The 27582-nt window shown below is 41.9% G+C and overlaps 1 protein-coding gene across 2 annotated transcripts in view; it reads right to left on the bottom strand.

Moving 5' to 3' along the window:
* Positions 1-27582, bottom strand: part of PBX1 (PBX homeobox 1) — a 279021-nt gene that overhangs the window by 24893 nt on the left and 226546 nt on the right. Inside the window, exons 4-8 of one of the 2 annotated variants that reach the window (XM_059059777.2) lie at positions 25166-25356; positions 17046-17181; positions 11857-12016; positions 4516-4628; positions 3082-3171 (exon numbers count right to left, since the gene is read on the bottom strand). In XM_059059777.2, the coding sequence (XP_058915760.1) occupies positions 3082-3171; positions 4516-4628; positions 11857-12016; positions 17046-17181; positions 25166-25356 (690 nt within the window). The remainder of the gene's footprint in view (positions 1-3081; positions 3172-4515; positions 4629-11856; positions 12017-17045; positions 17182-25165; positions 25357-27582) is intronic. The other variant, XM_059059795.2, reaches the window with a different exon arrangement.

Below are 27582 nucleotides of genomic sequence, written 5' to 3'. Positions count from 1 at the left end.
TTAAAGCCCCAGGGTCTTTAATGCTCACTCTGGCTAAGGAAAGGGGTCCTTAGGCCTTGCATAACTCTGTATCCTTGTTGAAAGTGTACCTTTCCATCAGAAGAGAAAAAAGTGACAACTGTGTCCTAACCTATCCTCACTAGGAACTACCTACTGGGAAAACTGCTCACACCAGAGGAGGAAAAGGGTCAAGTTAGGAAGTCATCACTTATAACTTTTCATGCTGTATTCATGTGGAAAATCTTGTGCTTTGCCAAGCCCATTCCTACCTATTTTCTCATTTTCCCTAAAGCAGTCATGAAGGTACTAAGGGTGAGAATTACTGGCTCCATTTTATAAAAGACAAGGTTTGACGCCTGCCCATGGGCACATGAGAGTTACAAGGACCAGTGTCTCCCAACTTCCACCACAGGGCTCTTACCACCACACCTTGCAACCCGATCACTGCATGGCCTTAGTTAAAGGCAAGCCGTCTGAACTCTACAAGATTTAAAATAGACGCTGGTTGGATAAGATGTGAGTGCTGTGAAAACCCAGGCAGGGGAGTAGATAAAGGCTGCCCAGAAAATGTCCTCCACTGAATGAAACACAATCCAGAGCCCAGCTGGGAATTCCACTGCCGCCATGGGTTTTGGAATTGTTTATTTCTATTCACTGGCTCGAATCTTTCATTCCTGTCCTTGTCTCTTTTCTCTCTCTCTCTCATTTCTCCTAGCAGCCAGTGCCCCTCTCTGCACATACACATGCCTCGGCATCTAATACCACTCTCTAAAAATACATCTCACAAGCTTAGTCTCCTGAAAGGTGGCACAACTTAAAATTGATACCTAAGGAACAGACCGTATCATGATCAGCCTTTGATTTATTTACCCTGTGTCTTAAAGACCCAGAAATAAAATAAACAGTTCACAGGGAAAAAAAAATTAATGCAAAATGAGAGACTCTTTCAAGTGGCATTTTCCAGCCCAGTTTTTGCGGTGGGCTTATGTAATCAGACATAATGATCTGCACATGTTTGGTTACACTATTTCAGAAATGATTCCCAGCCCACCAGATGACGTCAGAGGGGCCAACGCTGACCCCCCAGAGTCTGAGTGCCGCTCTCTTCTGTGCTACCCAATTAGGAAAGAAAGATGCCATATAGCAAAACTGTCAGCCCCACTTCCTGCCCAGCCATGTAGACTTTCTGCAGTTCTCTCTCTGAGTGCGTCCATAGTCTCCTCCCCACACTCTTATACTTTCCTCATGTTCCTGTCTTCCACTTACATACAGAGCAAAACTTGTTCTGGAAAGACCGATCTTCTAGCTCAAAAAGATCCAGGCAATGGATAAATGACTATGTGCTTGAACCTCCCCATACAAACACAGAACAACTTAATTCATTTGGAATCCATTTTTGAGAACATAATTCTCCACCATGGTATCTTGGATTTTTTCTAAGCAGGCGTTTGACAGGTCAGCCATGAATACAGGAATAATAATTAGTATAAGCACAAGAAGGGAAAAATCCCTCTGTTCTGGAAATCCTTTCTAAAAAAGGGACACAGATGCCCAGAGTATGTTTAACAGGGTCAGCTCTAACCTCCCTCCTTCCCTCCCGGAGAGGAACTTGATAAATATTATATAAACTCAGAGGAGATTCTGCCTAAGGAAGGTAGAAAATAAAGAATTCCTAATTTGAAGGAGCCTTAAAAGTCACCAAGAGAGTCATCACCTGGTACTTAACTCCCTTCTACAACATCCTTACCAAGTAGTTAGCCAAACAATGTCTGAACGCGCCAATGATGGGGAATTCTTGGCTTCCAGAGGCAAAAGATCCCTTCTTTGGACAACTCTGACTGCATCTTAGAAAGGCCCTTGAGATGCTGAAGTGAAATGTTTCCCTGAATCTTCTACTCAGTGATCTATCCTACCTTCCTTTAGATCATTCACGATGAATCCAATCTCTCTCACTGATTACAGTGTGTCTTAAACTATTACTTACCACCCAAACCTTCTCTTTAATGGGCTAAGAATTCTTAATTTTTTCAACCGTTCCTCATCTGATGAAACAGCTGGTATCCTCTTGCTTCCTTCCAGTCTGGCCATTGTCATATATGATTTCACCAATGCAGAGTTAAAAAGCTACCACTTTTTTCATTGCAGATACCATACCTCAATTAGTATAGGCTAGAATTACATCCACACACTATGTCTACCTTTCCTTCCCTCTATCCCCAATTTATTTTAATCCTAACAACAGAAACAACAACAAAAAATCCTCACCATCATCCAATCATAGTTTTCTTAGACAGTTCTGAGCCAATAGTTCTACTGGAGCATCTTATGACCTCTAAAAGCTCAGGAAATCACCTCTGATCTAAAGAACAGCCTCCTTTTCCAGGCTGCCCTCTTGTCCCAGCTTGCTGTCACCGCTGCTGAGATAGCGGACGATTGATCTGAGAAATCAAGTTGGATTGCTGTCCCAAATCTACACTCGATTCTCCTTGTGTCTGTCTGATCGATTTCACTCTGTGCGACATAGCTTGTCGCTATGAATTTTCATGCTAGTCAGGAGCCGCCAGCGCACCCAAGAACAAGTAGAAGATGGTCTGCACCCTTCCCCATCCCTTCAGCATACCCAGCCTCTGTGTTAATTTTTTTTAATTGTCCTTAGATGGGAGAAAGGTTTTTTTTTTTTTTTAAGACCACATACCTGGATGCAATGGGTTTCGGCTACTGGTTTTTCTCCCCAGGTTCCCAGGCCCCTGCTTGTGGGGATGTTTCCTACCACTGTTGTACTAGGTGTCACCTGTTTAGCAGCCCCTCTCAGCTGAACGCATGTGGCCGCAGGTGCCATGCAAACACTGATTGTGTATGACAGCCCTAGACGCCAGCTGCCTGCATGAAGCCTGCCCAATCGCCACTTTTTTTGAGGGTAGAATGCTGCCGATGGCATGACCGATACAGAAACAAGAAATAGGTGACCGTAAAGCTAAGAAGTCCTACTAAGTGGCATTCTGAGCCCTATGGCTTTGAACTAATTGATAGTGATAGAATAAAAACAAAGGGTGGGGAGTGGGGGAAGCCTTGTTTTCTTACACTGATGCCCTGCGGACTGTACATCTGACTGGCTGCGAGTCCGTCACTGTATCCTCCTGTCTGGCTGATAACATGGCGAAGGGTATCCACCTAAACAGATGAACAACAACAGAGAGGAAATTAGTCAGGGAGATGCAGGGAAAGGGAGGCACATCATCATCACACAGGCTACCATTTGGGCTCGCCAAATTAATGCGATCACTGGAGACATTCTTCCTGGGAAAGGAACCATTAGGAGGAGGCTGGGCCTCCTCTCTATGCCGAATCCACTATCCTTTCTGATTTCAGTAAGCAAGACAGAAAAATGGTCAAAGAAAGCTGGGATTCCCAACACTGAAACTAATTCAACAATGCTGCATGAGACGGCAGGGACTGGGTGATAGAGGGGCTGAGACTGGGGAGTGTGAAGGGATTTTCCCTGCCTTCCAGATCATCCTATCTAACTTCTTTGCTGGGGATCCTACAAAAGTCAAGGTTCTGTGTAGAGGGGCTTGGCCAGGCCCCTCACAGAGAGAGCAGTGTGCGACTAATGTTGTCTTTCTGAGGACTTAAATGTTGGCCAGCTGTTTAGTCATTTGACCAAAGTCTGACCATATCTCCTCAAACTTGTTTCCAGGCAATGTTTCCTGAGCAGGGGGCTGAATCATCAGCCAGTTGGTCTCTTCCAGGCATGTAATGCTTCCTGCTCCTCTTGCAGGGTGGGAGCCTGGACGGGCTTGGCTCAGAACTTCCCTAGCAATTCTGACCCAGAGCACAGGACTTCACCCTGTCACATCAGGCTGTGTGCTGACACAGGAGGATGGCTTCTGAGCTCTTGTGAAGGCGAGCTGCCGATTAGGGAGCACTGAGGGTTTACACCACAAGCTTGATTTTTGTTTCCCAGCATGGACTTATAGACTCATCACCAGAAACCTAAATCCCTTGACCTCTAGGATGACTAAGAAGATGAGTTTAGTCAACCTGGCTGGGTGTTTGTAAAGGTTAAAATGAAAACGTGAGATACTAAGGTATGTGCCTAGTCATTCATGACCTCTATATTGGGCAAATGTTGAGTGTGGAAAAGCAACAAACAAGAGAGGGACCTGAAAAGTGAACTGATGGACTCAACTCCTCCTCCCTTTCCCTTTCATGAGCAAAGAATACACTGGGTCCACTTGCTTGACGGGCCTTAGTCACCTCACCCTGCGCTTGCCACTTTCCTGCCTTCCTAGTGTGACTGACAAGCCAGAGCCAAACGCATTCACAAAGTGTGGACAAGATTCCTCACGACAATGGTTGTCTTTGATTCGGTTTGGTTGTTGGTTAAGGTTTTGTTTCTACATCTCTCTCTGTCTGTCCGTCTCTCTCTCTGGACAGAAGCAGGAGGTGCCAATCCGACTGAGGGCTCTTGGACGCTAAAGCATTCACCTGGCGGCACATTGGCTGGGTCCCTACCTGTGATTGCACGTTGGCTCCAACCTGGGCCCCTTGGTAAGAATCCCCATTGAGTGACTGCACGCTCATGAACAAATCTCCAGAGTTTGACATGTTAAAAGAACTGGAAGAACCTGGAAAGGAAAGAGTGAGGCACCTGAATCACAGAAAGAAAAGGCTTAACCCCCGCAACTAACAGCCAAGAGGAAGAATGACATGCAAAGCAACCCCCCCAAATAAAAACTAAAATCAAAACAACATCAACAGAGTCTGGTTAGTAGCATGAAGAACAGAGCAAGCAATAAAGGGTGCATATCATTCATGTTATGCAAAGCCCACATCTCACTGCCAAGTTGCCCACAGGACTGCTTCCCCTTAGCAGCTTCAAGCTGAGAAAGGAAACATGTATTCTTCTCAACTTGCTCTGTTTGAATTGGAGAGTCTCCAGACCCAGGGTCTCTCTTTCATGCCTCTAAAATTCTAAGATTGGCTGGGGGACTGCGGGCTGGAGACTATAGGCTGGTCAATGGTACTTCTGCCACCACGATGGAGCATGTGAGCTATCAGCTAGATTCTAAATAAACTAATGCTACACCCATCTACTCTCACATGGGGGGCAGCACCTGGGAGGGGAGGGCATGAAGGCAACGCTGCACAGTAGGGCTGGCCCTGTGATATGAGTCACCAATATTCCTGATTTCTAGAAAGAAGGTGATGTTTCCTGCTGGGTGGCCAACAGTCCAAGAGAACCATGAGGACTGCAAAAATAAGTGAGGATAATATGCTCTTCTCTGCCACCTGCCATTTTGGAGGAAGATGAGACAGAAGATGGACCAGGAATTCTCAAGCATGCATGAAATATGAAATGATAGTAATAATAATAATAAAGTGAGTCTCCAGAAGAGCAGTTAACTATCTGCTTTCACCACGTAGAGTTGAAACTTTCTCCCAGACTTAGCCTGTAGGCACCACCCAGGTTCCACTGGTTCCACTGCGGTAAACCTAGTCCCCCCTCAACCTAAACACAAGGCCGTGGAAAAGCTTAATATTATTCTGAAGCCATCGTGCAGCTCAGTGCATTAGGAAAGAAAGCTCAACGTGCAAGGTTTGGTTAAAACATGACGTTAGCCTGGAAAAGGAGAGACCTCAGGGACCCAGGTCAGTTCCACTCTATTGTTTCCATCCCTATATTGCTCAAATTGCACTCCTGCCCTTGAATTCTGAGACAGCCATCATCCGTGTGGAATCGCCCAACAATGATTCATGCCCCAGCTCTGACTCTCTTTTATCCCAAAATAGGGATTTGTGCCGTCCTAGAGAGCTGTCTCGCCTCACATGAAGAGCTGCAGCTACGCTGAACAGAAGGTTTTTTTGTTCCATGGCAGGACCACTTAACTAGCAATGACTTCTAAACTCTGCCACTCTCCTCAACTATTCATGGTATCCTCATCCTTCAAAGGCAAGAGCCATTTAGAAGAACCAAATGATTTACTTGAGGACAATTTACTTGCGGACAACCTCAAGTTAAGGAACATCTCCATTCTGCTTTGTTCTTTGGGGTGTTCATCCATATGCAAGGAACCAGCTGAGTATTTTGCTACACAGACAGATCCTCTACTCTTAACTCCCTTCTCATGGGAAAAAGGGATTGCTCTCTTTGGGGGGTGGGGGACAACTCAAGCACCATCCAAAGAACTATGACATCCTGATAACTCTGAAACATGTCCTATGTATGTCACCTGGCACACATTTCTCGGTTTAGCTTATCTGAAAGGAATTAGAAAAGTTGGATCTTAGGCAAAATAGGTACAAGATTTGACCAGATGTGGCTTACACCCAATCAGTGGGCAGAGGCTTTGGCCTGGACCTTCCTTCCATTAATGGGGTGCAAATCTTTCAAACAGTCCCCCCACAACGTGTGGGTGAAGCAGTGCGTAGCACAGATCACATTCGTATGTTAAGATATATAAGACCCAGGCATCTATGTCCTAGTTACATCCCTCTCAAATCTTTCTTTCAACCACAGCAATATAACCTAAATATTAAAAGCCATTCTATAATAAGTGTTACAACACATGCTCACAGGTAGATATCATCCGAACCAAGAACCGGCAGCTCTAAGAACCCAAATTATAATTGTTTATATGATATCAGAATTTTTTTTCCCCCGAGAGTATTCAGTTTGAAGCCCAGGTATCTTATTTCTCTCCCAACCAAATACCATGTAATACACATACACTCTACATGCTTGGTTGATGGTTTATTGGAAATTAGCACACAGATTGAGAAATGGGAGAAACTTCCAAAGGGTTACACTGATGCCAAGGAACATGGCACCCATGGAACCATGAAGGCACGAAATGTGCCATTTACAAGATCTACACTGCAATTGACACAGATGATTTAAAAAATATATGTGCATAGATAAATTGTAAATATGTCTGGCTGCTTGATGTACATAGAGACAAATATGCGCATATCAATGTACTTCATGTACAAATGCATTTGAGTCAGAGCAGTAATTGTAAAAGGAGTCCCTGTGCTTTTGGCCACTCTGTTTCAGCGTTTCATTGTCTCTGTACACCCACGTACAGCACCGCCATGGCTTCTGCTTCTCTGATGAGTAACTAGAGGCAGTAATTTCACTGAGGAAAGAGACCAGGTGTCACGAATACCGCAATAAGGCAGACACATCCACATAAACATCTAAGTAATGAGGGGAAGACTCATTCTTCATCTGGCACTGGAAGTTGGAAAGAACTTATCCTGGATTGGATAACCTCCTGGGAAGGATGTGATTCATAGACAAATAGCATGTGGGCTCTATCAGAGGTGCTGTGGAATTCTCAAAGAACGAAAACAGAATTACCTGGCTTGCTGAGAAGGTCAGTCTGGAACCTTACCTGCAGGTGGCTATAAAGTGATGGCAATGACTAGAAGCACATTTTAAGATGTGCTTGCCAGTTAAAAGGTTCTGAATTTGGCTTGGGAAGGGAGGCAAGTAGCTCATTTAAGCCGTAATCCAGACAGCTGGGGCATGTACAAAGCTAAACTTGCACTCAACTAGACAGAGAAGTGATAGATCACCTACAGATTTTGATGCATTTGCTCATGCAAAAACGATGTGGAGATGTGTTAACAGCCATTTTCATAAAAGACAATTTCCTGAACACTCTGTTTCTACTCTAAAGAGTCTCCAAGAGAATTACATTTGTTCAGGGGGGGAAAAAAAACCCAACTCAGTTAACTTCAAAATCAAAAAAACAGAACACTAATGATAATATCTCAATCTAGAGCAGGGTTTCTTGACCTTGGCACTATTCACATTTTGGGCCAGATAATTCTTTGTTGTGGAGGAATATCTTACGTACTGTAGGATGGTCAAACACATCCCTGGTCTCCATCTAATAGATGCCAGGAACATCCATCCCCCTACAACTATGACAGCCAAAAATGGCAACTTTACTGAAATTGAGAACCAATGACCTAGAACAAGAATGAATTTGCTTTTTCTTCCTAAGGAACTTGAGGTGTTTTAAAAGTATTAGCTCATTATAACTCACAGCATTTTTAGGAAGCAGATGGATGGCAAGTATTGCCTTAATTTCTGCAATCTAGAAATCAAGGCTTCACACAGATTAGGTGGCTAGTCTGATCATATTGGACTCTATTGGCCTCCTATACCATTTGGAGGCTCAAAGATAGAGTCTCTTTGCTGGATGTAAGCTTAATTATATCATGCTCACTTCTCTGTTTTTCATGATTTTTCCCTCCAAATTAAAATAAAACCATTGTTACTTTCTACTCAGGGCAAAGTACAAGAGGGAACGGTCATCTGGTTCAATGGAAAACCAGATAACCTTCAGTAGGTGTGCATGTCCAGCTTCTAGAGTTCCAATTCCAGGAGGCCGTGTTTTCATTTTCCACAAGGGAAGAAACATAGGAAGAAAGAACACAGCAGAAAACATCAATGGGATCAATTCTTTCACTGGTTTTAAAAAACAAAACCATGAGGGTTCCTATGGCTTTACTAGAAGTGTCAGTCAACTTCTCTGGATGTGTTACCTCCTCTCTAACCATGTGTACTATACATAAACTTCTCTTAGGAGGCCAGTGTCCAGGGTCTTAATATGATAACCTTCCACCAACCCAGAAAAACACCAAACTTCCTATGACGGGCATAATAAGAAGATGTTAAAGGGCTTGCTGCTAACTAATGTCATGGCTGAATCTACTGTTGTCCTTGACACACACAAACACATACAACTAAGCAAAAGAATTCAAATCTGTGGGTTCTGAACCTCAAAAAAACAGGGATTGCTTAGCTAATCACAGATCCTGCTAAGATATCAATGCTGATGCTATGCCACAGAAAATATCTGTAACCCATAAGCGAATTTCTTTCTTCTTGGATATTAAAATGTTCTCCAACCTTCCAAAATAGATAATCGAACCTTCCTAAAAGGGCCTTATTTTTCTGAGATATTAACTCTTGCTTTCATAATCTCATCAAAAATAGGAAATTGAGAAGGTGTCACTTTAGGTCACTCCAAAAGAATTATGGACCCAGGGTTATTAAACTATGGCTTCAGCTGGTCCCCATTTTTGTTTCTTTTTTTTTCAAAACTTAATTTTCTTGTCTTCTCTCTATTCTTCCTCCTTGCTCCATCCATTTTGCCCAACTCTGCTGGTGTGAAATATGATGCATTCCAAGTATCTCAAAATACTTGTTAATTCCTCACAGGCCCTAGCCCTATGTGATTTTTATGAATTATGCTTAAGGAAATAGGAGTCCAGGCATATATCAACAAACAGGAATATTTAGAAGAGGACTAAATAAAGATACTGAAGTACTGCTCTCCACACAAAAGCCTCTAGAAGGAATAAGATTTACTTGCAAAATATCTTCCTTGCAGTAGAAATGAGTATTTATATTTAGTAAAGCTTCTGGAAAAAACTCCTGCTTCGATGCTGAGGATATAAAAAGTTCCCAGGCTCCAGAACTCTAAACTCAACTGAAATATATTTTCACTTCCTAACCTCTTATTTAAAACTTGCTATTTCAATTATTATTTACCCTCCGGAATTAACAAAGAGCTGGTATACAGCATTATAAACACCCTATGTGCAAAGCTGAAACATTTTAAAGTTCTCCCTCTATCTGTGTAGCGATTTGGGTTGTGTTAAGAGCCAAGAAAAGACAGAAAAACCCATTTATAACTTTTCCTGTTAAACCTTTTATCTTTTAAAATTCCATGCTATTGCACATATACAATAGTATTTTCTTTTGTCTCTATTTTAGAAAAAGCACTACAAAGGGGTTCCTCTGCATATTATTTCTAACAACTTAGGCACCACTGGAAAGCTTAGCTCAAATTTTCCATAATAATTTACTCTGTGCTCAGAATAGTCACATGAAGTTTAAGCCACCAGAAAAATTCCTTAGAAAACTGTAATCACATACTGATATTCCAAGAGAGCCAAAATAATTCTCAAACACAGACGAGGGGGTTAAAATGCTCACTTTTCTCTTTTCAAGTGCTTTAGGAAAGAATAAAAAGTTAGGGATTTAGTAATGAAGGGAGTCCACGGGGCCCTTCTAAAGACTGTTCATAAATCATGCTAAGCCATCTGTGATGCAGATATATCAGGGACAGGAAAAAGTCATTTTGATATCTGTTTTGCATTATGATAACCTTTGCAAGAGTATCAAATGTGTTTTTGCTAATGTTGACAGAATTGTACTTCTTCCAAAGAGACAAGTGAAAATGTCTGCCTAGCAGTACAATTCAACTAGTGTTGCTGGGTCTGAAATGCTTAATAATTGACCAGATGGGGAAGAAGGAAACTCTCTGGTTATTGAACCTGTTAGCCTTAATCCTTTGTCAATCATACCATGATGAGAAGAGAAGGAAACACACACACACACACACACACACACACACACATACACACAAAACCTCAAAAAGCAAATATGCTCTCCATGGTTACCTAATCTGGAGTGCTGGGAAAAATGAAACTGGATTGAATTCTACATTGTCTTACCATATCCATGTTTACAAAGCCCAGGCCACTCTTCATGCATGATTCCATTTAAACAAAAGAAAGCTGTGATGGTACAGCCCAGTGACTTGGAGAACTTTATGATAACAAATTAGAAGCATCTAGAAGCTCACAGAAGACATTAGTGTGTGGAGCCTTACATGTCTCCAATAACAATCTACCGCAGGGTAGAAAGACGACTTACTTTAGTGGGCAGACAAGTGGGGAGGTCAAAGACACCACATACCCCCAAATGTTAGAAATTAAATTTTTAAAGCCATATTATGATCTAGCATATTTAATTTGTGACCCTTTAAAGTTGGGGCAGCAATTTTCTTAGATATGTAACCCACAGCCAAAAATCAATGCATCTGGTTCATTATGGGGAGAAATATCTTCATCTAACTTATTTAATAAAGCCTTATTTAATAAATAAATACTTATTTAATAAGAAATATTTCTGGTTTTCCCTTAAAAAAAAAAAAGGACCAACATGCATGCCTTCCATAGCATACAAACACCAAGGTGTATTTTTTATGCATTACTGATTATTTTTTTCACATGTGGAAATTAAGAACTGATGGTACACGGCACACCCCCAAAATATATTATGTTAGCCTAACTCTGAAATTAGTGATACAATGCACATTTACTAAAATAAAAGCAGGAGCACAGCACATGACTGATATTGTAATAGAAAAACTGGAATCTGAATCATTTGAATTAATGACTGGCAATTTTCTTTGTAGTTTACATAAAGAAAACCAACACAATAAAACAGTAAAGAACGACAACTATAAACAATGGATAGCAATCACCATAGTTGGCTTTGCAGACCAGAACATTTTAGTAAGATATTTAAAGAAGAGTGAATATTCCTTCAAAGAATGCATGCTAGTAGATGACCCAGACATCATGTGATAGGAACAGCAAAATAGATAAGGACAACAACTTTATATGAGACAGACTAAATGCGTGAACCCCAAGGGACTATCTCAAAGAATTAAGTCAAGCTTACTTATTAGAATCTCTGAAAGGAGAATTTAGAGGTCTCCTCATCAAAACCAACCAATTTACCTCTGTCCAACTTAAAGAGACACATTAGTGCAAACCCTCAGACAAGTCCATCTTATAAACAGCAAAACACATTGCTTTTTTGGAAATGAAAAGAAAAACCCAAAGTTGCATCAACAGTAAAAATGACAATCAAATACATAAATCAACCCATCCATAGCCTAAAGAATTAAAAGAAAACCCCAGTGTAGGAAAAGCACATATAAAAATGGAGAACATTTCCCCCAATTCAAAGAAAAAACTAACCAGCTGAATTGGGAGTTGACGGTGAGTTAGCTTGGCTTCCATGGGCTGACACATTGGTAGCAGTGACAGCTGTTTTGGCAGCATAAATATTGGCTTCCTCTTGAAATTTACCTATGTTCTTCTTGTACCGGATTCGTTTATTTCCAAACCAGTTTGATACCTAGAGGGGTTAAAAGAAGAGGAGAAAGTTACCAGTTCATCCTGCACAAACATCACAGAAGAAAAGGAAGAGCTTATGAGAGGGTTGAAGAGGTAGGCTAATTGGTCTCATCCTAGCTCTGATTTTGCAACATCAATTAAAAGATCTGAAGGAAGCTCTTGGAGAGGAGCAACTATATAAAATGAGATGCTCTTGCTTAATATAACACAATCTAGCAAAACCACTGTGACAAAGATTTTTCTAGGGAGGAGCTGCTCATTTAACTAGGACCCTTACAGTTTAGGGCAAGCATTTTAAATCTGCTTACCTCTTAAGTATAGGACACTAAAATAAACCTAGCATTTCAGGAGAAATGCCTGTTACTTACCAATGATAAAGCTGACTTTGGACAATCAAAATACACAGACCTTTAAATATCCAAATAAATCTATATCAACATATCGGTGCTTTCATGGATGGATTAATTTCACATTTTTATTAAATAACTTTAATATGGACTAGATTCTTAGCTGCATTGTACTACTGACCTTAGGATCAATATAATTCAATCCAATAAATTTCACGAAGTATTTTGTGCAAAGCTTGGTGTTATCCACATGAGGAAAAACTGAAGCCTAGCACTGATTATTCCTTTGAATTCCAGGCTTTAAATGTTAACACCAATACAAAAAATAAACGTAATTTACTTTCATTTGTTAACTTATTTCCTTTATGTGGCTCACAGCGGCTGTCCTGGCTTGATTCTATGCCCATTGTCTTTACACCAAGACCTCTGCCAGACACAAGTGGAGACACAGTGAAATTCAAGTTTTACTCCCATAATCCTGCCTTAGGAAGGAGAGTTTTATATCTCATATTTCAGATGTGATTTCAAACTAAAATAAATTGTGGTTTTATACAATTACCAAACAAACCATGAATTTGGTGAGAGAAGTTGGTAACACATGTACCACAGCTTACATGTAGTTTAATTTACCCCAACAATGGCAGATAAAGAAAATTCTTGCAAAACTACACTTATTTTTAAAGTGCATTAGCTAAATTTAAAAATCGTATAAGGCTATCCCTCATAGACCTATACAGCTCATACTGCAGCAGAAATGCTAAGCCTCTGTTATAAAAATCAAAACATAGCATTGCAATATTAATAAACAAGAGAGGAAAAAAACTCAAGAGAAAATGCTTTATTTATTGTAAATGCTGGTGCCTACAGAAAGAGAGTTAAACTGGAAGAGGAAGGGCATTTCTGGGTCCATTTAGGGACCACTGCCTATCTAATTTCACTCCCAAACTCATGCTTTTCTTGACATAACTTTCACTATTCATAGGAATCAATCATCATTGTGGTTGGGTTTTGACTTCTAAGTGGAACAGAGAGAGAGGAAAAGAGGCAGGGAGATTTTTTCTGAGGTAACTGGATGAGCTGGAAGAAAGGGGGAAAGATGAAGGAAGTCTGGAACAACTTTTGAGGAGGAAAGAAAATGCCTGTGGTCTAATACATTGGCTACATGAGAGAAAGTGAGAAGGAAGAGGGTGGAGAAGGGACTGGTCCTGGAATGATTCCTTTCTACAGAATAGATGCTCATGCAGGGAAGATGCTGGGTCAGTTCAGGCATTTCCTGCATCGTCCACTAGGGGGACGTCATAGGCCCTGAACAATGTACAGAATTGGTGTTTTCATTAATTAACTCACTGTTCAACAGTCCTTGACAAGGTCTACTATGTGCTAGGCACTAGGGATACAGAGATGACTGACTTACTCCGAGACACATAATGCAGAAGGAATCACTAATTCTCTGGGGAAAGTTTGATTCACATTTTGAACATGTTAAGTTTGAAGAGCCCGTGGGCAGAGCCATGGTGAAGTCCAGGGGGAAGTAAGATATATGAGTTTGGCATTTCAGGAGAGAAGTCTCATGGGAATATTCAAAGAGAAGTATATTTGCAGCTGTGAGCACGGAGGGGACCACTCCTATTAACTGTGTAGAAACAGTGCTTTTCAAAGTCAAGTGTGCATGGAGGGCTTATGAAGACAGATCCCTAGCATCCTCTCCTTTCCACCAGAGATTCTGATTCAGGACTGGAGTGAGACCCAAGAAATTTTTTTTTAATTGAAGTATAGTTGATTTACAACATTGTGTTAGGTTTAGGTGTACAGCACAGTGATTCAGTTACATATTCTTTTTCAGATTTTTTTTCTCTTATAGGTTATTACAAAATATTGAGTATAGTTCCCTGTGCTATACAGTAAGACCCAAGACTTTACATTTCTAACAAGCTCCCAGCTGATGCTGCCTTTTGTAGATCACACTCCAAGCAGCACTAGAATAGAGGAAGGGCTGTTCTGGGATCAAAGGAGAGGATGGTCAATAGATGGGTTTCTGTGTATGAGCATATTTTTGTTTGGAAATCACAGAAGGACTCACTAGTAAGTGGATTTTAAAAGAATATGTGTCTTAAAAAATAATTAAGGACCATGGGCTAGGACATGATGAGATGGGGGCTAATGAAAGAACAATACTTTTAGGATAGGTAGAGATGGAAGATCCTCTAAGTAAAGACTGAGCAGGAGTGGCCCAAGAGGAAGGAGGAAACTCCAGAGAGAACAATGTCAAGAAAGCCACAGTAGGATAATTTCAAGATGGAAGGGTGATTATTAACAACAACAACAACAACAAACCCAAAACAGGGCTTCCCTGGTGGCGCACTGGTTGAGAACCCGCCTGCCAGTGCAGGGAACATGGGTTCGAACCCTCGTACAGGACGATCCCACATGCTACAGGGCAACTAAGCCTGTGCGCCACAACTACTGAGCCTGCACTCTAGAGCCCACGAGCCACAACTACTGAGCCTGCGAGCCACAACTACTGAAGCCCATGCGCCTAGAGCCCGTGCTCCACAACAAGAGAAGCCACTGCAATGAGAAGCCCATGCACAGCAACAAGGAGTAGCCCCCACTCGCCACAACTGGAGAAAGCCCGTGCCCAGCAACAAAGACCCAACTCAGCCAAAAATAAATAAATATAGTTTTAAAAAAAACCCAAAGCAACAAACAAACAAACAAACAAAAAACAAGAAAGATACAGTCAAAGGCATCTCCTAGATTTGAGAACTAGAGATAGAGGGAGATTTAATATATAATGTGGTCCAACCAACCATGACTGGAGATGGGGCAACTAAGACCCAAATAGAAAGAGTGAGTTCCTAAAATCCCATGGTTGACTCAGCATAAACATGCTCCTAGCAAATGCTCGTTCTATGATATCATATTGTCTCCCACTGGAACTTGTTTGGCAATGGTAGAACAGTCTGGTTATTGTTGGCAGGAAGTGATGTGATGGGGAAGGAAGAATGGTATCACCTTGGCATGGATGGGGGAAAGAGAAAGGTGATACAATATATGTAAATAATCATTTTAATGGACACACTATTTGCACCCTGGATTTCCATAATGAAGGATGTGAAGGTTGCTGGAATAGGCCAAGATTCCATTTTTTATTCAGATATAATAGACTAGATCCTTAAGAGTTCATTCTATTTTCAATAGGGATTTGGAATTCCAAATCCCAGAATTTGAATTCAAACAATATAGTGATTTTCAACTTTAGCAGCAGAAGATTTCATGACTGAAATCCACTGTTTGTGGGTTAGTGATATGGCTTATACCTGGAAACATGCAGCAAGTACCATAAAACATCAGTTCTCTTTTCTTGTGGACAATGGGTCTAGATTTGGACAAGAATGGTTAGAAACCTAGATAAAAATCAGGCCACCTGAATTAGATCACTGATGTTCTGCTTTCCCAGGGTTGCCAAGACTGGAAATGACCTTCCGCTGGGTCCCAGTACCTGAGGAAGGTCCAGGTTAAAAAGGAGACGATTCTTTCTGCCTGGTCTGAAAGGAGGCTTCCAAGGCTGCTGCAAAAATCACACATAGAGTGCTGGAGAGAGCCTGGCAATCTCTTCATTGCAGATCCCCTGTGTCTAGTTCTTTATTTTGACTAGACCTAATTCTGCTTAGCTAAACACAGGTTGATGGGATCAGCACCTGGCGGGCAGTGGCAGAAGCCAGGATTCAGTTCAAGGAAGTACAGATGCTCAGTTTATAAAAAACAGCGTCTACTTCATTTACAAAATGTTAAGTGAAGTTTTTCACTAAAGTAGGCCTCTTCTCCCCAACTTCCCCCTCACCCTTGCCCTTTTTGGAAACACTAGTACATTTGATTCTCTTGCACGTGACATAATTCTGAGGAAAGCTTTCTCTGAGAGATTTCTTGACTATCCCTACTGGTCTCAACTAGAGACTGGTGGTGGTATTTGAGGTTCAGACCGAGTAAGAAGTTTGGATGAATCCTTTGTGTAGACAAAATGTAGATACACATAAAACTTGCTGACTTTTCTACTTCATATTAATGCGAACACTCCAGGTCCATAAAAATTTTATGTCATGTATCTTTCCACGTCAATAGGCACCTGTTAACGGTTATTGCTCTTTGGGGGAAGGGGGCACTCAGTGACATTTTGTGCAATCATTCCAATGCAAGCACAGTGATATGTTAAAATTCCTACACTCCATCAGTTACAGAGTGAGGACATCAAGAGAGGAGATTTGAGTCCCTTTCATTTAAAAGTTCCATTCACTGACTCTTAAAGTTCCTGGGTTGGGCAAAAAAAAAACTGGGCCAAGGAATTGAGTATGCTTGAGAAAATAACATGAGAAATTCAGATGGCTTTCCAAGTACATGTAGAATTCTTCACCCATTTGAAGCAACGGAGAGCTCAGAGGGAAGAACCCTATCCCTATTTTTACACTGTACTTAGTCTTCTACTTTTACTGGTTCCTCTCATGTTTTTCCAGGTACTGCCTTGGAAACTTTCTTATGCACATCATGTGCTGACCTTGCCATTTTAAGGCTTAAGTTGATGGAACTTCCAAGGCATGAAAGTTCAGGAAAGCAAGACCTCCAAGACTCTGCACTGTGACTCCACCATGGCCAGGCTATGGGCTGAGCCCTTTGAGGGCTTCTTACCTGGGACACTGTGATGCCACACTTCTTGGCTAACTCCTCTTTGGCTTCCTCACTGGGGTAGGGGTTGCTGAGATGGGAATAGAAATATTCATTCAGGATTTCCGTCGCTTGCTTGTTGAAATTCCGTCTCTTCCGCCTTCATAAAGAGAAAGGAAACAACAACGACAACGGAAAAAAAAAAGTTCACACCAAATACATATAGAAAGGGAGAGGAGAGGATCTACGTCTGGGAGAAGACCCTTTTTTGAGTGAGAAGTGAACAAGAGGAGATTTGAGAAAAGGGGATGGATGCCGAGAGCAGTGCTGAAAGTGTTCATTAAATACTTCATTGTGTACTGTCTGCACACTAAACAGAAGAACAATCACACGTATTATACAAATATTTATACAGAGTGGTGAGGGGCATGAAGTTTCAAAATCCCACCATCTTGGTTTTGAACCCTGGACCAACTGAATACCAGTTGGGTGATTTGGGATGCCTCTCCAAACTTCAGCTTCTTCAAATGACAGTCAAAAGAGTCAAACTGACCTCACGGGGTGACAGGGAGAAATGACGTCATACATAGAGAGGACTCAGCACAGTGCCTGGTACATGACAAATACTAGGACTTAGTGGGGATTCTTCCTACCAGGTACCAGGCCTTGGGCCATACCCCTCAGAGCCATCAAGTCAAATTATTCATTTTTCACAACTAGTGAGGTAGCTAAGGTTTTTTCCATTTACCAATGAAGAACTGAGTTCAAATGTTGCTCAACTAGTAGGTTATAGGGCCAAAGTATCAATTCAGGTCTGCTTGACTGCAAAACCCAGCCTCTTTCTTGTATACAGATTGCCTCCTGGCAATTACACAGAGACTCTGTAGCCATAAGTTAAAAATAAGTTGTCTGGACTTCCCTGGTGGCACAGTGGTTAAGACTCCATGCTCCCAATGCAGGGGGCCTGTGTTTGATCCCTGGTCAGGGAACTAGATCCCACATGCATGCTGCAACTAAGGAGCCCATGTGCCGCAACAAAGGAGCCCGTGAGCCACAACTAAGGAGCCCACCTGCTGCAACTAAGGAGACTCCTTGCCGCAACTAAGACCCATAGCAACCAAATAAATAAATAAATACATGTTTAAAAAAGTTATTTTCTCTCTGTTTCATCCCCATATAAGTACATGCAACATTTTTAAAAGGTGTGGGGAAAGGGGGCGAGAATGGATGGAAATCAACCCCCTGATTACTTGACCTCCCTTGAAAGGAGAGAAGCAGCACTTTCTAAGCAGGAACAGCTGCTAAATGGTAAAACATAAGCCCAGAGAAATCTTTTTAATATATAGGTTGCTAAAATGAAGAAAACCACTTTCTGAATAAAAGCATTTTTCTTCTTAAAAAAATGCTAATTGAACTAACTTAAAGTGAGAATCACTTTGTTGCCTCCTCCCTGCTAAGGCCTGAGGATAGCTGGGGTTTGCTTAGGGATGCCTGGCTCCTTGCAGATGCTGGCTGGCCCTCCTTGAGGGGGTGGGGTCTCTATCTTTAAATTAGCTCCACTAGCACTTCTGCCTTTCTAGCTTTAATCAAAAGCTTTTCCTTATGGAGAAAAAAAAAATTTCCAGAACATCCCTGGTTATGCCAGGATATTGAATTTTCTGATTTAAGCCAACAGAAAGCACCAATCGCCTTGCTAGACAGGAAATTCAGCTAATATTGTATTTTCCGGGTCCCACTTGGATTAATTAACATAATAAAGTGCCTGATTTTACCGGATGAACACCATCTGTCCATAGGTATTAACCACATCTGTCCAGATTATGCCAAGCCCAAGTCACCCTCCCAAATCATGCTGAGTTTCTGGGTCACCCAGCATCAGAAATTGGGCAGATTGGATTAAAAGGCCCAACTAAAAAGGAGGTGTGTATTGAAAGCTCTCGCATGATGGGAATTTGAGGGAGGTAGCCAAGTGGCTAACCGGGTCTCCAGGCTAGTCTTTGGATAACCTGGCTTCCTCTTGGCCTAAAGAAAACAGTTGTTTTAGGCCTGGGGAAGTGGCCCCTGAAGCCTCCCCTAATTGGGAGTTGTTTGCATTAGCATTACAGTGTATTTCTTGGGACTCTTCCAACTGAGCTCATAGGAAGCCTCTCTGGAATGAGCTGGGGTGCAGGGATGGTGCAGACAGCTGTTCCCGGCTCTCTCCTCCTGGTGACGCGCAATCTTCCTTTAGGTGGCCTCACCTACTCAGATGGATGCATTTATCACCTTGTGCAGTGGCTGTCTCAGTCTAGGGCCTTTGAAGCCCCAGAATTAGGATTTTGCAGAATTTCAAGAAACCCAGTAAAAATAATATAATTCTGACAATAAGATTATTTGAACTAAGACACCTGGTTTCTTTGCTTTGGCTGGACGTGTTTTCAGCTCGGTGAGTTAACATTTGTTATTTCAAGCCAACCAGAAGCTTTGATCATCAGTTATCCAGGTAAACTTAAGAAATGTGGAAGTTGATTAAATTTTAGGGATGGAACCTTTCAAATCACACAGTGACTCAAGAGTGAGGAGTATAGGCCCTGTGCACATATGTTTCTAATCACCAAATGTGTTATCTCTGACCAAATGCCTCTTTTAAGAGCCAACGCCCCACTTACTACTGCATACCCCAGGCACTTCCAACAAACTCTGTGTTTCTAAGACTAGCATCACATTTCACCCAAACCAGCTCCATTTTCTTTTTTTTCCATATTATATAATGACATCACCATAGATACAGAGTTCATTGTATTTGCTAATTTGTTCGTCCATTCATTTGTTCGTTTATTCCTTCAAATATCTGAGTACCTAGCATGTGCCAGAATCTGGGAGTGATTCTCAATTCTTCTTGCTCTCTTACTGGATAAACACTACCTGTCCATAGGTATTAACCACATCTGTCTAGATTATGCCAAGCCTAAGTCACTTTCCCAAATCATGCTGAGTTTCTGTGTCACCCAGCATCAGAAATTGGGCAGATTGGATTAAAAAGCCCCACTAAAAGGGAGGCGTGTATTAAAAGCTCTTGCATAATGGGAATTTGAGGAAGGTAGTCCCCAGAGCAAGTCTTACCAGTTCTACTTTTCAAATCTATCCCTTTTGTTCCATCCTTAGTGTCACTGCTATTTTTGAAATGGGTTTAGAGGAGCCACGGTCTGTCATATAATGGTCTTGGTAGTGTTGTCCAACAGCACTTTCTGCAATGAGGAAAATAAATGTTCTCTGTTCTCCAATATAGTAGCCATCAGCTGCATGTGGCTATCGAGTTGCTGAAATATGGCTCATATAACTGGAGTGCTCAAGTTTTAAATTGTATTTACTTTTATTTTAATTAATTTAAATTAAAAATCAAGAAGCCACAGACTAGACAGTGCAACTCCATACTGATGCTTTCCCTAAATCATGGACAAGCAACCCTCCTGGAAGGAGAGCATGGACTCACAGCCTTGGTGCACACCATCAAAAGTACGAGGGCTTCCCTGGTGGAGCACTGGTTGAGAGTCCACCTGCCGATGCAGGGGACACGGGTTCGTGCCCCGGTCCGGGAAGATCCCACGTGCCGCGGAGCGGCTGGACCCGTGAGCCATGGCCGCTGAGCCTGCGCGTCCGGAGCCTGTGCTCCGCAACGGGAGAAGCCACAGCAGTGAGAGGCCCGCGTACCACCAAAAAAACAAACAAACAAACCACGAAATGGCTTCACAACCTCCTGCTGTAGTCTATTCCATCACATACCAATGTTTATCTTAAAATAAGAATATTTTCCTCCAAATATTTGAGTAAAATGGGGAAGGTTTTTCATACTTATTCTGTATTTCCCCAGTTTGAGAAGCACACACCTCAACAGTGGTCTCCTACCGTTTCTTTGAATTCAGCTCATCTTCAAGAAAATCACTAGAGGAATTCCTCCAAACCATGGATCTGATCATGAAAATAATAATAATAATAATAATAAATAATATATAATATACTGAACCTTACTATATTATAGCTGAATTATGGTATGAATAGTATGCTGCAGACACTATACTTTTAAAATATATTGTCTTATTTATTCTTGTATAGAATTATCCCCATTTTAGAAACACAAAAACTGAGTCTTAGGGAGGATAAGCCATTTACCCCCGGGTCACAAAGTCAGGGTTGTAGCAAGAATCTGAATCCAAGAAGTGCAACTTGAGAACTTACACTATAAATTACTATATTCCCTCCTTAAACAGCTCAGAGAGTTTCTGCTGCTTCATAGGACCAGTTTGAAACTTTGCTGGTACATTTAAGGCCTTTCAGTGGATCTAGCCCCTCCCTAGTGTCTCATTTCCCTCCAATCCTACACATGCTCTACATAATTCCATCCAGCTACATCATATTCTTCCCCATTCCCCAAAGACACTCATGGCGTTCATGTTCCCTTGCCTTTTCATACCACCCTGTGTATTTCTCTCCCACAGCATTTGCCACAAGTTTACATGTGTCTTCCCAACTAAACAGCAAATCCTCGAGGGAAGGAGCCATGTTTCACACATATTTGAAACCCTCTGCCCAACACATAGTATGCATTCCAGTAAGTAATGCCTATTGAAGTTGAATTATGTTGTTTACTTTGCTTCTGTGATTCCTTCTATTTGTTAAACATCATACTCCTCTGAGATTCAGCACTGTCTGTCTCTCCCTGATTTTCGATTCTCTCTTCCCTTTGGGTAAACTTGGCAGATGTACTTCCTGTGATCATGTGCAGTTTTATGCTGTTATAAGAGCACCTGTCCCAGGAGGTTATAAGCTCTTGAAGGTGGGACCCACATTTCCATGCATTTTTTCATCTTTGTTATTCCAGTGGCTAATATAGCATTTGACAGAGAGTAAAAACTCAGAGAAGTAAATAAGTCTAAATACAGTGCCAGTTTGGCCAGATCTTATTGGATGTCCTTTCCTCTTTCTTACCGTCCTCTTTGCTAATCATTTTAGGTAACTCCATCTACCAGGGTAAAGTGCAGAGGTGTACTTCCAACCATGTGTTTAGGTTCTTATTGTTTTCTCTAGCAAGATGTTATTTTAAAAAAACAAGATAAAATTACTCTATTGCTAGAAAACCATTAAAAGGGTTTACAAGTTCTCTCTCTCAAAGACTTACTGTAGTACTGACAATAAGCTAACCAAGTTTTACAGCACAATGCTTGGTATAAAGCTGAAATAATAAATGTTGCATGAATGAATGAATGAGTGGAATTTTTAAGTTAAACTTTTCTGGCACTATAAGGAAGACAAAAAGGATATGACTTGAGTGGACAAAACCTGGCCCAAATGCTCAGCTGGGGAGGGTGGAAGGCAGAATCCTAAGAAAATATGTAAGATTCCACCCTGGGGTACATCCCTTTCCCTTGAGTGTATGTGTTGGGGGGCACTGTGAAAATAACAGGATATCATTCCTGTGATTAAGTTACCAATCAGTTGACTTTGTGTTAATGAAACGGGAGATTAGGTTAAAGCCTTAAAATGGTGACATTCTCCAGGAAGAAAGCAAGCAGCCAACTTGTAAGCTGCCTATGGAGGGGGGCAGCTTCTAGGATCTGGGGACCTCAGTTCTACAATCACAAGGAACTGAATTATGCCCCTACTGGAATGAGCTTCGGATGAGAGCATGGCCTCAGCTGAGCCCTGGATTGCAGCTTTGTGAGACTAGAGCAGAGAACCCAGTGAGCTTGCTCAGGCTCCTGAACAACCGAAACTGTGAGATAATAACTGTGTGTTGTTCTAAGCTGCTAAATTTGTGGTAATCTGTTCTTCAGCAACACAAAATATAAGGAATGTTACACAACAAAGCAGTAACATTCAATTCTGCATACCCATTACATTACGAAGACTAATCCTGTTACTAAATCAAGTCCTCCTTGCATTTTGTCTTCCATGAAATCTTTTCTGATGAAGCCCTGCCCATCAGATGCATGGTGTAGAGAAGCACACGAACATCAGCAGTGAATGTGTCTTTCTTAGTAAAGTGTGTTTAGCTAGCTTTCCCAATTATAGGTAGCACTAGAAGCAATGATATTAGCTACCGCAATCAGGAAGTCCAGGCAAACGTTTATTTTTTAGCTGGAAAAACCATTTGCTTAGCCTTGGGTTGGCACTTGGGGTCATATTTTTTCAGCGATAATAAATATACATACCTCTAAGTAAATGCTAATAACAAAGACAAAAGGTTAGTTGTTTTAGTTTTGAACCTTGGCTCAGAGGCAATGATTCCAAGGTTGCAGCCAAAGCAGGAAAGAGACCCTCTCTTACAGTGATTGTCCTTCTGGTGCCAAGTGGAACAATCTAGGCAAAGGCTGGTGGAAGTGAAAGGAACTGTGTACAAAGCTCGCCTAGTTTCGTGTCTTTTAGAGTCTGACCTTCTGCTGGCCACAGCAGAATTACTGAGAGAAGAAATCCTATGAGAAAATGATTCTGCCCCTCCCTTCTCTCTGATTTCTTTCTTGAAAAGCACCCAGTCTGGGCCCAACTTTTCTTCCTTTTTTCAGTATCTGCCAACATAAATGCCAACTCCAGCATTTTAACGAGGGGAGTTACCATGGGGATGTAAACAACACTTGCAGAGTGGCAGCGGCCACAGCACAGGGGAAAGACCCAGACATAGGCCACCAGTCACTTGCACTTTGTACTGTGTGGAACGGTCTGCTTTAAAGAAGCCAGGCTGGCAGCAGGCCACGGGGCGAGGGAGATGCACATGGGGGGGAGGGAGTGTCCTGCTTCAGAGGGCCTGTACCTTCCCCCACTCATCACCATGCTCTGCTGGGAACAGCTCTCTTCATTTGTACTTTCTCTTGACTTGCTCTGTGGAATTCTATTAGCCCAGAGATACAGTTTGCTAGCTGGCATTCTTATTTCATATTCCACGTGACCCAAAACACAATGAATAAAAGGGAGTTTAGGAGGTGCCAGGGAGTTTTAAAGAGGTCTGTGAACTGTAAAGACCACACTTGTGAAGAGAGAAAAAAAGTACAGGTAAGAGAGCTGAATAATACATGATTTCCGGGGTGAAAAAATTTAAAAAGCAGAGCATTTGGGTGTCTGAATGAAAAGGAACAAAACTACAGATTATTAAATGGTGTATGACCCTGACATACCCAATGTTTCAATAATAAAAATCATATGTTGGGATTATATTCAGGAATTGAAACAATGAATAATGAAATCTGCATTTATAGAAGATGGCTAATTTAAGATGAACTGTAGATCACAAAGGATATCCACACTCTGAAAACTTATTTATTAGATCAATGATCAACATACTCCCCTAGAGTAGATGAAAGATATGATATCACCATTTTCCAGGCTGGGTAACAGAAGCCAAAGAAATCAAAGGGATTTGTACAAATCCATTGGTCTAGAGGGTAGGAGGACCAAGAACTGATTATTGTTCTATAGTCTCAGTTTTTGTCATAAAGGACCTTTCTATCTGTGATTTCAACTGAATTCTTTGACCTCACAAATTACGTCACGAGTTAATGTCAGATAGAAAAAACATCAAATCTTGATTGAAAATCTGGCCCATATCAGACCAGTCCCTTGCCCCTCAATGCCCAAGGGACCATGTCTTCTTCATCTTTTCATCTTTGTGCCCCTAAAACTCAGCCCAGAGTAGGACACATGGTAATCTAGTTATAAATATTTGTTGACTCGAACTGGGTGCCCTCTCTGCCTACATATACTGTGGCAAAGATTCCCAGCTCTCAATCAGAACTTTCTTGGAGAAAATATGTCATTGCAGTATCTAGTAAGACCTGTATGGGCTCTATTCCTGTGAAAGAGACACCTAGTGGTATGAAAACAAAAAGTCCTACTTTTTCTGTCCCTGTAGCTAAGTCATCCTTGCTTCTCATGAAGAGTGAGTAGCAGTGGCCATAAAAATGATCCCCTTCCATGACACATTTTCCTGGAGCTGTATAAAACCAATGGTTATCCACCCTCTCAGCACTCCTTTCCCTGACCTAAGAACCTTTCTCAGGCTACCATTGGCTTAGCCTTGAACATGATGACAACGGAGTCTTTGGAGAGGGCCAGCTGTGGATTCCAACCCTGGATCAGTTGTTCTCCCAAAGGACAGACCCCTCCTGGGGACTCACCGCGCATCCAGAAACCGGGAACGCAGGATCATGACGGCCTCACACGTGCTCTGCTTGAGCTGCATCTGGATGGAGCTGAACTTGCGATGGATGATACTGACCATCCGCTCGATCTCTTTTGGGGAGATGGGCCTGGTCCGGCTTTGCTCTCGCAGGAGGTTCATCACGTGGGTGGTGAACTCATTACATGCCTGGAATGGCAGGATGACAGACATGGGGCGTGGTGAGGGTCCAAGCCTCAGCACACTTGACGTGAGGCTGTGTAGGTCTTTCTAGAGACGTATGCAGGTAAGGAAAGTGAGCTAGCTTGTGGCATTTTGTCAAATCAGAAAAAATAAATGATGCCTGGAAATCCCTTTCAGCCCATTTGATTATAATTTTTGGCCATGATGTGGATTTTTTTAAAGGGAAAAGAAAATTCTTAATGATTTTTCAAGATCAATTATTTTTCATGATTTTACTACTATGAAAGATGAGAACATGAATACTAGTATAAAACAGACTTCACAACCCTTCACCCCAATGTTAACAGTCAAAGAGAGTTTGGGGCCAAATATAGCATGAACTTTCTGTCTTGCCCTTATCTCTGATATGTTAAAGCTTCCAAATATTCAATTTAGCATAAACAGCCCGAAGAGTGGAATCATGGAGTTAAAAGCTCTGATAAATCTTCTGGAAGATTTCTCATCAATCTATTTCTACTTCTAGTTTTATCGTAAGAACTCCCTCCTTTGCTGGTCTTCTGAAGATCTGCTATGTCTATAACACAAAGGGAATAGGTTAAAAAAAAACTGCATCAAAATATGAATTAGAGGATTCAGGAGTTATCCCTGCAGAAAGGAAAACTCTCAGGTTAGAGACCAACACACTCTCAGCTCTGGAAGTGAAACTGGAGATCATTTTTCCCACCTCCTTATTTTACAGTTGGGAAAACGGTGGCTCCAAGAGATGAAGGCCCACAGCAAAAAACAGCAGCTGAGGCAGGATCTGAACACTTCCTCTTCCAGGCCAGGGTGTCTGTTCTTTCCCAGACCCTGAAACTGCTCCTCAGAACACCACTGCCCTTTCTCTTAGTTACTATTACTTATCATCTCTGTAGTCTGGTTTTATTAGTGAACATTCAATAAAATATCTACTCACAGGTTAACTCACAGTAATGTTGTAAAACTGTATAAGATTGTAACCAAAAAAAAGGCAACTTGATGTTGTGAGAGTTGAAGAACTAAGGACTCAAAGGGTTCAACTTAATATTGACAGTGGAAACACGTCCATTGATGCTAACACTGCATTGCCCGTGTTTTTTACAGCACCAAGCCCTTCATAGCTGTCAATTATGCAGTAACAATAACATATTTACTGTTCATTTCTCCAAGAAATCCTTTGAGGTTGGCCGGCCAAAGATACAGAGGCAGATGCATCCACTGGCCTGTGTCTACACTGGGGGCTGGGAGGCCTGGGTTTTGACCTGCCTCCGTGAGTATGTGGGCAAATCCTTTCACTACTCAGTACTTCGTTTTATTTGTCCAAGGGTGGATTTAATCATGGAGTAAATCACTCACATGAAAGTAGCACTGGGCTAAGAGTACAGACTGCCTGCTTTCAGATCCTGCACTGGAACTCACATCGCTCTGGGGCCTTGGTTAGTTATGTAAGATCCCTGTATCTCGTCTTCCCTATTTGTGAAATGGGGATGACAGCACCTCAGAGGGTGTGGTAAGGACTACATGAGTTAGTATCTTTGTGTCTGGCCATATACATTGTGTCATTATTATCTCTGCAAAGTACAGAGAACTTAGAAACCCAGCATAGGATCACGATTGGGCAAACCTCTCCAGTCTGCCCCGTGGTAAAACTAAAGGGGGTCACAAATACCTTCTTTCTACTCCGCAGGCATATGCTGAAGACAAAATCCACAGATCAGGTCCAATAGCATTTTGCTCTTACTAAGAAAACTGCTACCTAAACATGAGATCTTAGTATAAGCTTCATCTCTCCCCAACCTCAACAAGGGAAGGAGATAAAACCTGGCAGCGAGTTGATGGCAAGTCTATGAGAAGCCGGGGTGGGGCGTGGCGGGGGGAGGCACACTGCAGGCATCCTAGGCAGCTTTCTGGAGAAACGCTTCATCCCCCGCTGGGCTGCAGCCTCCCCCCTTGATGGGGGCTCACAGGGAGGAGGGGCTGGACGTGAAGGAGATATTGTCAAGCGCACTTGCTCTCTGCTGGGAAGCCACAGTGCTTGGCTAATAATGATGTGCTTCATTACGGTGAATAAAAATACTCACAATATCTGATGCTTATTTAGGGCATTGGATCCCGGGCCCCTTTCTGCTCTGCCCCAGACAGTGGAGTCTTTTCACCCACTGCTGAGGTGGAGCGAGGCAGCTGCTCAACAGCTGCTCGGGAACACACAACAGA

Source organism: Kogia breviceps, chromosome 1 (assembly GCF_026419965.1).
Source record: "Kogia breviceps isolate mKogBre1 chromosome 1, mKogBre1 haplotype 1, whole genome shotgun sequence".
NCBI lineage: Eukaryota > Metazoa > Chordata > Mammalia > Artiodactyla > Physeteridae > Kogia > Kogia breviceps.
The sequence above is the reverse complement of the archived record's forward strand: the minus strand, read 5'-3'. Positions and strand labels throughout refer to the sequence as shown.